Source organism: Schistocerca cancellata, chromosome 1 (assembly GCF_023864275.1).
Source record: "Schistocerca cancellata isolate TAMUIC-IGC-003103 chromosome 1, iqSchCanc2.1, whole genome shotgun sequence".
NCBI classification, from domain to species: Eukaryota; Metazoa; Arthropoda; class Insecta; order Orthoptera; family Acrididae; genus Schistocerca; species Schistocerca cancellata.
Window position 1 is genome coordinate 818251092 of NC_064626.1, and position 16746 is coordinate 818267837.

Sequence of the window (16746 nt, forward strand, 5' to 3'; positions counted from 1 at the left end):
AGGATTTCTCAGGATCAGTGCGCCCAAATCACATGTCAGTTCTAGTATAATATATTTGTCCAATGAATACCCGTTTATCATCTGCATTTCTTCTTGGTGTAGCAATTTTAATGGCCAGTAGTTTATAACTATGAACACCTGTCAAAAGTCTGAATAACCGTATTTTGCAGCGCGGACGTGCAGGGAGAGAGTCAGTGATGTTTTAGAAGGTACCAACGGGGAGCTGGAGACATTACTACTCCAGTGCCGTGGCCAGCTGAGCTAGTTTCTCGGTTGACGATCCATGGCGCGAACTGCCCGATCGAATTAGTCTCACAGATACTCGGTTGGGTTTAAATTGGGAGAGTTTGGTCGCGAAAAGAGTGCGGTAAACTCGTCCTGGTGCTCATTGAACCACGCACGTACACTGCACGATGTGTGACACGTTGCATTGTCCTGCTGGTAGATGTCATTGTGCCGAGGAGAAAAAAGCAACATGTAGGGGTGGACATGGGCTCTAAGGATAGATGCGTACTTGTGTTAATCCATTGTGTCTTCCATAATGACGATATTACCCAGAGAATACGACAGAAACATCCCCCAGACCATAACGCTCCCTCCTCCGGCCTGGATCTTTCCGGTTGGAGAGCATTTGCCATGTGTCCACCGTGATTCATCTGAAATGGTCACCCGTCGGCATTCAGTGCATTCCAGTTGAGGTGTTGGCGTGCAGAGTCCAGCCTTTGTCGCTGATGAATAGCAGTCAGCATGGGTGAGTGAACCAGGAGCCTGCTGCTGTGGCCCATACGCAGCAACGTTCGCTGAACGGTCGTTGAGCAGACACCGTTGGTAGCCCCATGGTTCTTCTGAGCAGTGAGCTGCTCACTTGTTGTACGTCTGCTCGCCCATGCACATCTCCGCAGCCGTCGTTCACCCCTGTCATGCATGGCCCGTTGTGCACCACAGCTGCCTCAGCGCCGGTTTTGGATAGCGCCATTTTGCCATGCATGGTGTACTTTAACCACTGTGGCACGCGAAAAACTTACAAATTTGGCCGTTTCCGATATGCTTTCACCTTTGTCCCAGAAATCTATGATTATGCCTTTCTGGACGCCTGATAAATCGCTCTGTTTCCACATTACGACAACGTCTGCACTGTTTTCAGCATCTTCCATACACGCTTTAATACCCCACTGTTACTGCTGCCACCTACTGTCAGTGAGTGGAATTTGTACCTAGACATCGAAGAACTTAATGACACTGGAGCGTGTATAATGCAGTTATTAAGAAGAAATTTCTTGAGTCTTTGCTGACGACCTTGCCTTATTAGCTCAAAAACGAGAAGATACTGTCACAGACGTTTAGGTATATAATGTTAGAAACAGAAATTTATTCAAAGGTAGGGTGAAGCAAGTGATGTCGTATAGTATTGTTAGCTGACATACTCCCCGCCCCCCTCCCCCCGCCGATGGTTTGTTTATCCGCCTAATCGGAAAGGCTCTCCTCCACCCCCGCCTCCCCTTCTTGACTTTACAACGCATTCTCCCTTCCCGAAAAGTGATAGTTGAATCTTGTGTTTTGCATCTTTCCAGATTAGGACACTCGATGAGAGCATGAAGAGAATAGTGTCTTGTTGGTGACGATGGAAGACAGTAGTAGGGACTGATAGCCGATGGTGACTCAAGGCGAACTGACGAGTTCATCGTGCCCATTAGACGAACAGATCACTATGAGGAGTGTGACAGTGTGACAGTCTCACTCTGTGAGACACTGCCGAGAGGTTTGGAATTTAGCAGAGGGCACTGACGCAGAGCCTGGTAATCTAGCGGTGGACGGCACCACCACCTTCCCCCTCTCCTTGCCGTCCAACTGGGGCTGAAAATTTCTTCCACGTTCAGGATTCGGGCCGGCTTACTCTAGGGAGCAGGCCCTCTAGTCTAGAGGAGTAGGCCTTGTGCCGGCATTGGCTTTCATTATCTCTCTTCTCTCGTCTTCATACAACAGAAACATGACACCAAACTGTACCCACATCCATTACAATCACCTATACTTGTCAGACACGCTTATTAAGCAGGTCTCACAAACCACGAGGAAAGCGGCCACTGAGTGCACAGGGTTACTTAGTTATATGTTCCATTGGTCATTTGAACTGTTCTTTTATCGAAATGATGTGGAGTGAGTCAGTTTACAGGTTATCGCTGCTTCCCTTTCATGTCCCTCGACTCTTATAACTGCCATCTGGTTTCTGTACAAATTGTAAATAGCTTTTCGCTCCCTGTATTTTACCCCTGCCACCTTTAGAATTTGAAAGAGAGTATTCCAGTCAACATTGTCAAAAGCTTTCTCTAAGTCTACAAATGATAGAAACGTAGGTTTGCCTTTCCTTAATCTTTCTTCTAAGATAAGTCGTAAGGTCAGTATTGCCTCACGTGTTCCAATATTTCTACGGAATCCAAACTGATCTTCCCCGAGGTTGGCTTCTACTAGTTTTTCCATTCGTCTGTAAAGAATTCGTGTTAGTATTTTGCAGCTGTGGCTTATTAAACTGATAGTTCGGTAACTTTCACATCTGTCAACACCCGCTTTCTTTGGGATTAGAATTATTATATTCTTCTTGAAGTCTGAGGGTATTTCGCCTGTCTAATACATCTTGCTCACAAGATGGTAGAGTTTTGTCAGGACTGGCTCTCCCGAGGTCGTCAGTAGTTCTAATGGAATGTTGTCTACTCCCGGGGCCTTGTTTCGACTCAGGTCTTTCAGTGCTCTGTCAAACTCTTCACGCAGTATTGTATCTCCCATTTCGTCTTCATCTACATTCTCTTCCATTTCCAGAATATTGTCCTCAAGTACGTCGCCCTTGTATAGACTCTCCATATACTCATCCACCTTTCTGCCTTCCTTTCTTTGCTTAGAACTGTGTTTCCATCTGAGCTCTTGATATTCATACAAGTGGTTCTCTTTTCTCCGAAGGTCTCTTTAATTTTCCTGTAGGCAGTATCTATCTTACCCCTAGTGAGATAAGCCTCTACATCCTTACATTTGTCCTTTAGCCATCCCTGCTTAGCCATTTTGCACTTCCTGTCGATCTCATTTTTGAGCCGTTTGTATTCCTTTTTGCCTGCTTCATTTACTGAATTTTTATATTTTCTCCTTTCATCAATTAAATTAAATATTTCTTCTGTTACCCAAGGATTTCTACTAGCCCTCGTCTTGTTACCTACTTGATCCTCTGCTGCCTTCACTACTTCATCCCTCAAAGCTACCCATTCTTCTTCTACTGTATTTCTTTCCCCAATTCCTGTCAATTGTTCCCTTATGCTCTCCCTGAAACTCTTTACAACCTCTGGTTTAATCAGTTTGTCCAGATCCCATCTCCTTTAATTCCCACCTTTTTGCAGTTTCTTCAGTTTTAATCTACAGCTCATAACCAATAGATTGTGGTCAGAGTCCACATCTGCCCCTGGAAATGTCTTACAATTTAATACCTGGTTCCTAAATCTCTGTCTTACCATTGTATAATCTATTTGATACCTTCTAGTATTTCCAGGATTCTTCCATGTGTACAACCTTCTTTTATGATTCTTGAACCAAGTGTTAGCTATGATTAAGTTATGCTCTGTGCAAAATTCTACCAGACAGCTTCCTCTTTCATTTCTTTCCCCCAGTCCATATTCATCTACTATGTTTCCTTCTCTCCCTTTTCCTACTCTCGAATTCCAGTCACCCATGACTATTAAATTTTCGTCTCCCTTCACTACCTGAATAATTTTTTTATCTCATCATACATTTCATCAATTTCTTCATCATCTGCAGAGCTAGTTGGCATATAAACTTGTACTATTGTAGTAGGTGTGGGCTTCGTGTCTATCTTGGCCACAATAATGCGTTCACTATGCTGTTTGTAGTAGCTTACCCGCACTCCTATTTTTTTTTTATTCATTATTAAACCTACTCCTGCATTACCTCTATTTGATTTTGTATTTATAACCCTGTATTCACCTGACCAAAAGTCTTGTTCCTCCTGCCACCGAACTTCACTGATTCCCACTATATCTAACTTTAACCTATCCATTTCCCTTTTTAAATTTTCTAACCTACCTGCCCGATTAAGCGACCTGACATTCCACGCTCCGATCCGCAGAACGCCAGTTTTCTTTCTCCTGATAACGACGTCCTCTTGAGTAGTCCCCGCCCGAAGATCCGAATGGGGGCTATTTTACCTCCGGAATACTTTACCCAAGAAGACGCCATCATCATTTAAACATACAGTAAACTGCATGCCCTCGGGAAAAATTACGGCCGTAGTTTCCCCTTGCTTTCAGCCGTTTGCAGTACCAGCACAGCAAGGCCGTTTTGGTTAGTGTTACAAGGCCAGATCAGTCAATCATCCAGACTGTTGCCCCTGCAACTACTGAAAAGGCTGCTGCCCCTCTTCAGGAACCACACGTTTGTCTGGCCTCTCAACAGATACCCCTCCGTTGTGGTAGCACCTACGGTACGGCCATCTGTATCGCTGAGGCACGCAAGCCTCCCCACCAACGGCAAGGTCCATGGTTCATGGGGGAGGGAGGGGGGGGGAGGGGGGGAGGGGGGGGGAAGGGAAGTGAGTCAGTTTACAGGTTATGTATACATGATTAGTACTAACACTGAAGAACACATTATTATTTTTGCTCATATTCATGCAACTACAAATATTTATTATTATTATTATTATTATTTACTGGATACCAGTTTTTAAGTAGAAATTCTTCAGTGGAATAGAAAGAGTTGTCCAGAAGAAAGGATTTTAAATTAGATTTAAAACTTGCTCTACTGCCAGTCAGACTTTTTGTATTATTGGGAAAATCAGCAAATTAGCTCTTTACTGAGCCACTGACAACTTTAACAATGAGTAATAAAGGTTATTTTCCCCTCTGGTGCTGTAGGTATGTTCTTCTCAAATTCTGATAGGCTATTTATGAATAATTTCATTAGCAAATATATGTATTGTGACGGCGTAATTAAAATGCCTAGCTCCTTGATGAGATACGTACATGACGTCCGTGAGTGAACACCACATATTATTCTTACTGCTCGCTTTTGTGCAATCAGTATCAGTCTTTAGCTATGCCAGGTAATTATTCCGCACGATATCGTACATCGATGGTTGGTATATCTCTATTTGTTGTACAGAACTGAATGTAGTGTGTTTTTTCTTTTCAAAATTTAGTGGCAGTCCATTTTCTGGGAGCCACATAACAATTCTTTGGAAAATATCGTGTACCAATTCTTCCGTTGCTTTGTTATAACACTAGTAACGTCTGCTAAAAGTGCAATTTTACTTGTAGAATATTGAGTGGACGGTCATACACTTATATAAGGAATAAGAGTGGACCCAAAATTGAATCATTTGGGGTTCACTTTGTGATTTTTTTCCCAGTGAATAAAATTTTTTTACCTTCCCGACATTGTCTGAATTATTTAGCTCAATATTTTGCATTCCGTTTGTTAAGTATGGTTCAAACCATTGAGGTTTTCTAAAAGAGGATCATGATCTACACAGTCAAATCCTTGCAGAGATGACAAAAAAAAAAAAAAACCACTTGGGGATATATTGTTATTTAAGTCTTATTCCGTTTGATGAGTGGATGTATAACAGCATTCTCAGTCGAACAACCCTTCTAGAATCCAAATTGTGAAATGCTTAACAAATTCTTTACACTTAAGTGTGCAACCAATCTCGAGTACACTACTTTATCGAATATTTTGGAAAAAGATGTCAGCAAGGAAACTGGATGATAGTTGTTTCAGTTTGTCTTGTCACCTTTCTTATGAAGTGGTTTAACACCTGCATAATTTAATCCGTTTGGAAAAGTTCTCTGTGCCAGTGATTGTATATATCACTAAGAACATTTCTTATTAAGTTGGACAACTTTTCAGAATTATGTTCGAAATTCCATCAACCCCACATGAGCTTTTATTTTTTAGAATTTTTATACTTCAGTGAAGGATGTTGGTGTTACTTCTAGTAGCTTAAAGTTTTGTGGGATGACAAAGATCTCGTCTCCAGCAAGATTTGAACCGACAACACCGGCAGAATTCCCTTTGAAGGCTGAACACTGTAACACTGAGATAGCGAACAAGGGAGGAAACCTTCTCCGATTAGGCAGCTGAACCTAGACGTCGCAGTCTGCGAGCCACCATAGCTATGCGACTCTTATTTCCATTCTTAAGTAGTTAAAAAATCGATGAAATTTCCTTTAATGACTAATACATTATACAAAATAAAATGTTTTTTGGCTTCTTCGGCGCGTGTTTTATTTCCAGTAACACAACAAAAAGCAACAGTTCCTCTTTAGAATTCATTTTGCAGCTGGCTCGCGCAGTTATGTTGCTGTTGCCAGAGAGATTCAGGCGCACGCTCAGCGACTTAACCGCGCAAGTCAGTAGCGTTGTGGCAGTGCATTCCAGCGGGTCAGCCACACGGCTGAACCTCGGCGACTAAACCGGCAGTGTGAAAGTAGCCTAACGTCCGAGAGGGAACGCACTCTCACTGTTTGAACATAGCGCCGTGCTGTCGCTGCGTCTAGCGCTTGTGACGTCGAAACGGAAGCTCTTCTTGGACAAGGAGGGCGCGGGAGATCGTCCTCAATCTTATCGAGTTAATGATATCTGCAATTGCATGAAGTGGTTTTTGGGAAACCGAGAGAACACTCAGAAAGGCCAGATGGGAGTCTCAACCCTGCTGCTCTCGAATACGAGTGTGTACGATGTACTCGTTTGATATACCCGCATAGGGTGTTTAACGCACGGCCAGGCGCGGGTCCAGTGTCGTGTTCTGGGAGGAGGAGGAGGGGAGAGGAGGTCATAGTTTGTTACTGATTCCCTTCCCCCATCCTTCTCGTACTATATAACTAGCTGTCACACTCACTTTCAACGTCCCACGGGTACCTTGATTTTAATGTTAACAGCATATAAATATATGAGAGCTGATCAACGAGAACCGAGACTCATTTTTTTCACACATGTTTATTACTCCATTGTCCGCGGCTCGTGGTCTTGCGGTACTGTTCTCGCTTTCCGCGCACGAGGTCCCGGGTTCGATTCCCGACGGGGTCAGGAATTTTCTCTGCCTCGAGATGACTGGGTGTTGTGTGTCTTTCATCATCGTTTCATCCTCATTCACTCGCAAGTCGCCGTAGCGGCGTTAAAGAACTTGTTGAGCGGCGGCCGAACCGTCCCGCGAGGGGTCTCCCGGCCACCAATGCCATACGCTCATTGTTATTACTCCATTTCAATGTTTACACGATATTTTTAAAAATACTCCCCTCTTACTTGAACGCACTTTTTACAGCGTCTCTGCAGTCCTTAAAAACATAATGCAGGCCATACTTTACGAGGTCCCTGAGAATCGCCTCACTTTTCTTGAGCACTGCGTTAGAGTTCTCATATCGAATGCCCTGCAGGTTTGCCTTTAGTGATGGGAATAACAAACCCACAGTGGGCAAGATCGGGGCTATAAGCGCATGCAGTACACAGGTAATGTTCAATTGAGCCAGAAATTGCGTGACATGTTTTGCGACGTGAGGCAGTGCATTGTCATGATGAAGTCGCCATCTAGTGCGAGAAAGTTTTAGGCGTTCCCTCGCAATGCACTTGCTTGATTTAGTCAATACTGGCGTGTAGTATGCTGCTGTAACAGTAGTGTTGAGGGGAACTGCATGCTGGTCAATAATTCCACGACAATTAAAACATGTGATCAACATCATTTTCGCCTTTTTTATGTCGGAGAACCTCGCGATTTCCGCACTGTGGTGGCTCGTTTTCCTTCAGAATCACGTAGTCATGACTCATCGATTCCACATACGCATCTTCTCCAGAGAGACGCAGCGCCACACGGCGTGTCTGTATCTGCACAGCCTTTTGTTCGGGAGTCGACAGACGGGGCACCCAACAGGAACAAACACGGGTCATAAGGAGATGCTCATGCAGAATTGTAAAGACACTGCCATATGAAATTCTCAACACTACACTCAGATCACGTAATGTTTTCCGCCGTTCCGCACGGACAATGTCAATAGTTGTGTTAATGTTGACTTCAGTCACAGCAGAAGCCGAAACGCCATGCCCAGCTTCCTTGACACAGACAACTTTCTTTGAAGTCCCTGAACCATATACACACTGCTGCATGGGGCAGTGCATCTTCACCGTACGCTTGCAGCAGCTTTTCTGAAGTTTCAGCATTTCGTACAATTTGCTCGTTCCAGTCCCCTCCAGTACGGCCTCAGATCCACTCAGCCTGCTACCAAACGAGTGCTGGCGTTCTTGGGGGCAAAGGACGGCCGGGGAGAAGGACCCGACAGCCCTCTCCCTCATAGTGCCCCGGCGGATGGGGCTGCACTCTACGTGCAGTCACGTCATGCCGACAGCCCGGTCACGAGCTTGCGTCACAGACTTCACCATTCTCTTTATCAATGACTGGTACATTGCGTTAACATAGTTTCCAAAAAATTGCAATTTGGAGAAATGCATAATATGAAAAGCATTCACCCGAAAAAGTGAAGTTTACTCCTGTGATACAATTGATTTAAAGGTGGACGTTCATGAAATTAATGGAAAATTTTCAATTTATTTTTTGTTTATTAGTAGAAATCGTCGACCATAACTTCCCAAAGTTTCAATGACGAAATCGCATCCAAAGCGCCTGAAAAATAATTAAATGTGTTACGCGACCTTCCTGTCACACCGACGTTTTGAGGCAACACTTCAATACTAGATCGGTGAACAACGATTCCGAGCATTACTTTCAAGCAAACTTGAACGGGATACCTCTAGAAGGCTGTGACATATACTTTTTGGTTTCACAAATCATCTGTGATTCTGCTCCGTATCTTAGATACAATAACGAACCAAGTAGTTGTTTATGAAAAATCAGTTCTTGTTTTGCCAATTTTCATCTGCAACAGTGTAAGAATTGTCACTTATAATCTAGTTTTTATATTTAATGGTGGAAACGTAGCAAGGATGAAAATACTAGAGAGAATGGGCTCTAAGATTGGAAATTTCACTCAAGATATATTGAGGAAAATTGATTCTCTGCAGCTGAAAAAAAGAAAAACAAAGTCACCCGAAGACCTGGTAAGAGAAAAAAAATGTTCAAATGCGTGTGAAATCTTATGGGACTTAACTTCTAAGGTCATCAGTCCCTAAGCTTACACACTACTTATCCTAAATTATCCTAAGGACAAACAAACACACCCATGCACGAGGGAGTACTCGAACCTCCGCCGGGACCAGCCTCACAGTCCATGACTGCAGCGCCTTATACCGGTAAGAGAAAGAAGGCAGAAAACAAGAAACCGGAAGAGAAGCCTTCAAGAAGACTGTGGGCATAAATTTGGGGCTTCTGAGGACGTGATATAAGAAGAAACGTGAAGTTGAACTTTAAATTGCATTTTCTGAAATTTATGTTTTTGAAAGTTTTTATACCTTTTTCTCAAGATCTATGAAGGCTAGAATTATGAAATATCGTACACTTATTTCCGTAAATCCAATAAATATTGTCTCAAGATACATTTTGAAATTCTGAATATAAGCTATGTGACAAAGTGCTTGGAATTTTGCATGGATTTTACGCCATACTTACAGCATTATAATTAAATAATTATTAACATTCTATTCAATATATTCAAAAAACCTCATGACAGATGATTATTATATGCAAAGACATTAATCACAAAGAAATTTTCAGAAATTTCTTGAATAGTTTCCGAGAAAAAGGTACATATATCAGTTTTTGAAAATAAAGACTTTAAATTCCATAAAAAAATTAAATGAATATAACCAAAGGAATGTAACAGTAAATGTGTTAATTTTATGTGAAGCATGGTACAAAATTACATTTCCTTGTCTTCAAAATTAAGGATTTGGTGCATGTTTTAAATAGCGTGACTTTTTCATAAACGTCCCCTCTTAAGGGGACTAGGCTAAATAAGCTAGGCTAAATAAGCAAGAATGTCTCACAGCTGTGACACTCCCATAATTTACTCAATACAGAATCGAAGCGTACACTCGCCGTTACCAGCACTTCCCTTTGAACTGTGATAGTGAAAACCGGTTTGGAGACTATGGCTAAGCGACCGCATAAAAGAGAGAATTGCTCTTTCTTTCAGTCGTTTCTTATTACGTTTGGGAAAGTCAAAAAAATGGTTCAAATGGCTCTGAGCACTATGGGACTCAACATCTTAGGTCATAAGTCCCCTAGAACTTAGAACTACTTAAACCTAACTAACCTAAGGACATCACACACACCCATGCCCGAGGCAGGATTCGAACCTGCGACCGTAGCAAGGGAAAGTCAGATTTCGTTACTAGTTTCGTAGTGGAGGGGCTGTTTCCCTACTTGCCTTTCGTTACACCGTTTTCTCTCCATTTACCGTTCTATATATGGATTCCAAAAAAGGGGCGGATTTGGTGCTGGCGGGAGGGACGGCCAGACTTTATGTTGCTGGAATGTTCTGCGCAGGCGGTAGGGTCCCCAGCTCGTTTACATGAGGGGGCTCTCAGGCAAGTAACTGTAACGTGGCTACGAGTTCTCAGAACCGTGCCGTTTTCGATTCGCTTAGGTTTCGTACTACTTTATTCCCTGAAAGGTGGGTGAGAAGTTTAGAAATTGATACATATAAAAATAGAAACTGAGGTGTGGTTTCACGTGCTACGTGGGAACAAGTACCAAGGAGAAAGGTTACGATAGGCAAATAAGGTTCCTGCCCATTGCCATTACTTCTGAAAATCTTCGTGAGTTACATGCATGGTTTGTAGAACATGAGTGTGGTGTGTGACCGGTGCAATACATGAATTAATGGATCGATCTTTTCCCGATAAATCATAACGCTACAAGAGAAGCGTTGCGCATCTCGGACAGGTTTACTATTGAAATTCCACTAGAGTACGTTCCAGGAGGAGGCGGGCATGAAATGACCACAGCGAGAAAGTCCGAGACGTTAGAGCTAATACTGAGGTTTACCGACAGTGCCAATCGCGAACGGATGAGTCAGGGGAGAAGGGGGTGGGGGTGGGCGGAAATCAAACAGTGGGGCCGGAAGTACTCTCCGCCACTCACCGTAAGATCGCTTGCGGATTATAGATGGAGAGGTATATGTAGAACTTCTGATGTACTGCAGCCTTTTTAAGAGAACTGACAACTGTTTGTTCATACAGAAAAAATACAAGAACACACACCCGTAATGAATCTATGGCGCTATTAAGAGGTGATTTTGATGAAATGATAGCTAAGCCAGATCCACCTGGGACGCATGTCTCATCGTTAAGCACGCCAAACGTACTTTACGTTGTGTTTGGTGTGCACTTAGAAACCAGCTGGTGCATCACACGAAAAGTGCTCCTCACCATGATATACGACTACAGCACTTTCCAGCGGCAGTCGTCGGCTATATCTGGCTCGCAAATCACACAGATTCATGGAAATTGAAGGGTGTAAAATTGCTACTCTGTTCAAATGTTCAGACATGCGTGAATTCCTAAGGGACCAAACTGCTGAGGTCATTGGTCCCTAGACTTACACACTACTTAAACTAACTTATGCTAAGAACAACACACACACCCACTCCCGAGGGAGGACTCTAACCTCCGGCGGGAGGGGCTGCGCAATCCGTGACACGGCGCTTCAAACCGCACGGCCACTCCGGGCGGCTTAGCTCTGTTAAAACGCACATTTCATACCTTGTCCATGTGCTAATTATGTTGTTCTGTCTGTATACATAAATACGAACTGCAGTATCTGTGAAGATGTTGTAAAGCAAAAAGGAAAATTACAAATAGTGCGATAGAAATTTATAGTAGTCTTCTACATAAGATAAAAGTTACTTTATCACTTTTTTATAAAACCCTAAGGCCATCCTGAATAGACCACTGCTTCTATTAAGTATCAACATGAGAAATACACGAATTTAAACAACAAAGTGTAAAATGTTACTGAAAGCTCTCTTGTAGGTAAACCCAAAAAAATCATTTATTTACTGCAATATTACTGTTTTATTTTCTGTACTTAATGTGTGTGTGTGTGTGTGTGTGTGTGTGTGTGTGTGAGTGTGTTCGTGTGTGTGTCAGTGTGTGTGCGCGCGCTTGCGTACTTGCGTGATACTTAGAAATAATACTTAGGAATTATGTATCCCAAAATCTAAGTTTTGGACGAGTAAGTAAATAGTGAATTGCGATGGAATCAGGCAGAGACGTAGAAAGCAGTCTTACAACTTGTTGGTCCATGTTTCTTAGCATGCTCACGAAATCGAACAAATTCACTTCTGAGAGGGAGTGCTCTTACATTTGCATAAAATCGTTAACACCGAACACTATGTAACATAGTTGTGTTCTTTATTACGAAGTTCTGGAACATATTACAAAATACGAAACTGATTTGGAAAGCCAAGATTTTTCACTCTGCAGCGGCGTTTGCGCTGATATGAAACTTCCTGGCGGATTAAAACTGTGTGCCGGATCGAGACTCAAACTCGAGACCACTGCCTTTTGCGGGTAAGTGCTCTACCAACTGAGCTACCCAAGCACTACTCACGCCCCGTCCTCACAGCTTTACTTCTGCCAGTACCTCGTTTCCTGCCTTTCAAACTTTACAGAAGCTCTCCTGCGAACCTTGCAGAACTAGCACTCCTGAAAGAAAGGATATTGCGGCGACATGGCTTAGCCACAGCCTGGGGGATGTTTCCAGAATGAGATTTTCACTCTGCAGCAGAGTGTGCGCTATATGAAACTTCCTGGCAGATTAAAACTGTGTGTCGGACCGAGTCTCGAACTCGGGACCTTTGCCTTTCGCGGGTAAGTGCTCTACCAACCTTTTTTTTATGCAAATGGATAAAGGAAAACCGTTCCTCTTCGGCTACATAAACAGAATAATAGGAAGTCGTCCCGTTACGACATAAGGATGCTCCATACTACAGCTCGCTGCGAATTTTTCGATGACTGTCGTCTTGATGCTGTGTTGTTTCTGTTGTTTGTTCAATCTCATAAAAAAGGGAAACTGGAAAGAGGTGCTATGGTTATCTTCTCATGTCATCGATAATCCAGCTGCGAGGCGGATTATGGAATGCGCTCCAAAGAAAATTAGAAAAATATTGCCTGTATTTAGGGTTCTTGACGATTGCACAATGTCGTTCGTTGAGGTAATACAAAAAATCGGGTACTGTCTTTTCGCCATTACCGAATAGGTAGTGAACAGCGTGGACGCTAATCCACGTCACAGAGTTCGTTTTTGCTCTTGGGAAATATATCTCATCGGGGAAAAGAAGTGATCGGGTAGTTATCCTGCCGGGAGTCGTGCGTGCAAGAAAAGCCAATATCTGGCGCACCAAATACGAAACGTCCTTTGCCGACCCAGACTGAGCTACCCAAGCACGACTCACGCCCCGTCCTCATAGCTTTACTTCTGCCAGTACCTCGTCCCCTACATTCCAAACTTTGCAGATGCTCTCCTGCGAACCTTGCAGAACTAGCACTCCTGAATGAAAGGATATTGCGGAGACATGGCTTAGCCACAGCCTGGGCACACAGTTTTAATCTGCCAGGAAGTTTCATATCAGCGCACACTCCGCTGCAGAGTGAAAATCTCATTGTGGAACATCCCCCAGGCTGTGGCTAAGCCATGTCTCTCCGCAAACATCCTTTCTTTCAGGAGTGCTAGTTCTTCAAGGTTCGCAGGAGAGGTTCCGTAAAGTTTGGAAGGTAGGAGACGGGGTACTAGCAGAAGTAAAGCTGTGAGGACGGGGCGTGAGTCGTGCTTGGGTAGCTCAGTTGGTAGAACACTTTCTCGCGAAAGGCAATGGTCCCGAGTTCGAGTCTCGGTCCGGCACACAGTTTTAATCTGCCAGGAAGTTGCATGATTAGAAAAGTATTTGGATACAACACGACAAAAACCAACAGTACGGGACACTGTAACTCCACGCCTCTATAAACTACACTACGCCTATCTTGTGCGACAAAGATGATGTCTTTCACGATACTATCTTCTGAAGCCTCAAGTCGCCAACCTATTAATTATAACAAACTGTATCAAGACCAAGGCGTTTTGATATATCTTCAATTGAACGGCATACTTTCATAACAACCAGATTATAATACGAAAACAAGCAAAACAAGAAAATTCTTAACCACTAATATGAAGTTTCCCTATATTTTGCTACAGCTAATCGTACCAAAAACAACGCATTTTCGAAAGTTACTTAGTATTGTGGTGCTTTGAAACAGCAAGTATTCATAACACCTAAGTTATAACGTAAAAACCACCAAAAATGGGCTTCAATAGAAAATGACGAAATCCAATTTGGCGTCTTCCAATTTCTGATTGTGTCGTAGATCGCGAACTGGGATCTCATTGGCCGCCTCCACGAAGCAAAAATATGACTCGTTTTATTCTGTGTTTCACGCTATAGAATGTCATGGAACTTGAAAAAATCCACGCTGTGACGTCACAAAACTAGAACAGCTCCTCGTCCACGAACACTTTATCGTTGCGTGTGAGGACGGCTTTGTGTATTTCTTCTTTACAAACGGACTACTAACCGTCTCGACTGAACCCGATACGTCGGACGCAGCGCCCGCGTCACATACAAAACACTCAGTACTTGTGTGTGCCGGGATTAAGCGCCGCGGACTGACCTGGAGCCGAGCACCTTGCGCGACTCCTCGCCGTCGACCTCAGGGTCCGCGTGGGGCCCTTGGAGTGGGCCGGCGCGCAGTGGGGCCACCAGTGCAGCGAGCACCAGTAGCAGCAGCGGCCGCGGCAGCCGCCTCGGGCGCTCCATGTCGCCCACCTGCAACAACACCAGCACACCAGCTCTCACTACGTGGCAGTCTAGCACACACAGAGCTTCCTTATCATCTAGCAAGGGCATAGCCAGCAATGGCTAACGCTTGTACACATTAATGGTGAATGAAAATCTTCCGCGCTGGCTGTTAAAACAGTTGTAATAAAAACTCACTTCAAGTTCCGAGTCAACAGAGATGCACCTTCAGGTGATCTGTACAAGAAATTAAAACATTATAGAATTACAATGGCTTGATATTACATTTGTGCCACCATACGAAGGGCGTTTGAAAAGTCCGTGCGAAGTCCGAGAGATGGCACCACTGGCGCGTATCGAGGTCATGTTCAGTTAGTAGCATCTTTGGAAAGAACGCGCACCAAGTTTCAGCCATATTGGTCTATTTCTTTGTGTTTGGCATTCGTGTGAATCAAGGAAGTCGAGTGATTGTCAAAAAATGGACGAAAAAGGATTTCGTGTGGTGATTAAACATTACTTTATGAAAGGCAAAACGCCTCAGGAGAGTAAAGAGAAGCTTAATAAACATTACGGTGACTCTGCACCTCCGATTAGAACAGTTTATAAGTGGTTTGAAAATTTTCGGAGTGGCCATATGGGCACAAGTGATGCTGAACGTTCTGGACGCCCTGTGGAGGTTCCATGATAAGTGTGAGGTGTTTGCAAGGATGGTTTGCAAGTGTCCATGAAGAATCTGCACGACTTTAAGAGTCGTTTCGTCACTGTGGATGAAACATCGATACATTACTATACTCCTGAGACCAAACAACAATCTAGAAAATGGGTTTCCAAGGGAGAATCTGTACTAAAAAAGGCGAAGACCATTCCTTCGGCCGGAAAGGTTATGGCGATTGTCTTTTGGGATTCACAAGGGATAATCCTCATCGACTGTATGGAAAAGGGTAAAACCATTACAGGTGCGTATTATTCATCGTTATTGGGCCGTTTGGAAACCGAGCTGCAAGAAAAACGATTGGACCGCAAAAAAATCCTTTTCCATCACGACAGTGCACCACCACACACCTCAGCAGTTGTGGTCGCTAAATTAATGGAAATATGATTCCAACTCGTTTCATATCCCCCCTATTCTCCAGACTTGGCTCCCTCGGACTACTATTTGTTCCCCAATTTGAAGAAATTCCTGGCGGGACAAAGATTTTATTCAAACGAGGAGGTGATTGCAGCAACTAATAGCTATTTTGCAGATTTGGACAATTCATATTATTCGGAAGGAATCAATAAATTAGAGCACCGTTGGACGAAGTGTATAAGTCTAAAAGCAGACTATGGCGAAAAATAAAAAAGGTTTACCCCAAACACGAAAGTAGTTTTCATTTTTGCACGGACTTTGCAAACGCCCCTTGTAAACCTCTATATATCAGTGAGGACTATGTACTCACAGGTTTTTTAACAGTCAAGGCGCAAAAAAGTGCTTGTTTAGAGCCTAGTCCAATCGTTCATCGATAAGATAAAAGCAGCTCAAAGCTGTAGTACATGATTAAAATGATTGGAACCGCAGTGATAGGCAGTTGGATAAGTCTGTTTAAATACAATTGTGCAAACTAACTGAAACACCATATAAACATGTCTTAATTTCGACAGACAGGTATAACAGGGCTTGAACGTCTTTCCATGCCGTAGAAACCATAGAAGCGTGTACGGCGCCAGCGTAAACTGTACTGAACGTACAACGTAAAATGTACTGGACTGACGAAATTATATGCCCCGTCTTGTTGTCTTTCACGGCAAACCATAATGGCCTAACGTTTCAGCAAGATAATGCCCGCCCGCACACGGCGAGAGCTCTTACTGCTTGTCTTCTTGCTTGCCAAACCCTGTCTTGGACAGTAAGGTCGCCGTGTCTCTCCCTAATTGAGAACGTTTCCGTTGGATCATTATGGTCAGCGTCCCCCAACCAGGTCGGTATTTTGACGAT

General features: G+C 43.5%; 1 protein-coding gene across 1 annotated transcript in view; it reads right to left on the reverse strand.

Annotated features, from left to right (window-relative positions):
- Positions 1-14882, reverse strand: part of LOC126105241 (uncharacterized) — a 54073-nt gene extending 39191 nt beyond the window's left edge. Inside the window, exon 1 of the mRNA XM_049912341.1 lies at positions 14647-14882. Coding sequence (XP_049768298.1) covers positions 14647-14882 — 236 coding nt within the window. The remainder of the gene's footprint in view (positions 1-14646) is intronic.
- Between the last annotated feature and the right edge of the window lie 1864 nt (positions 14883-16746).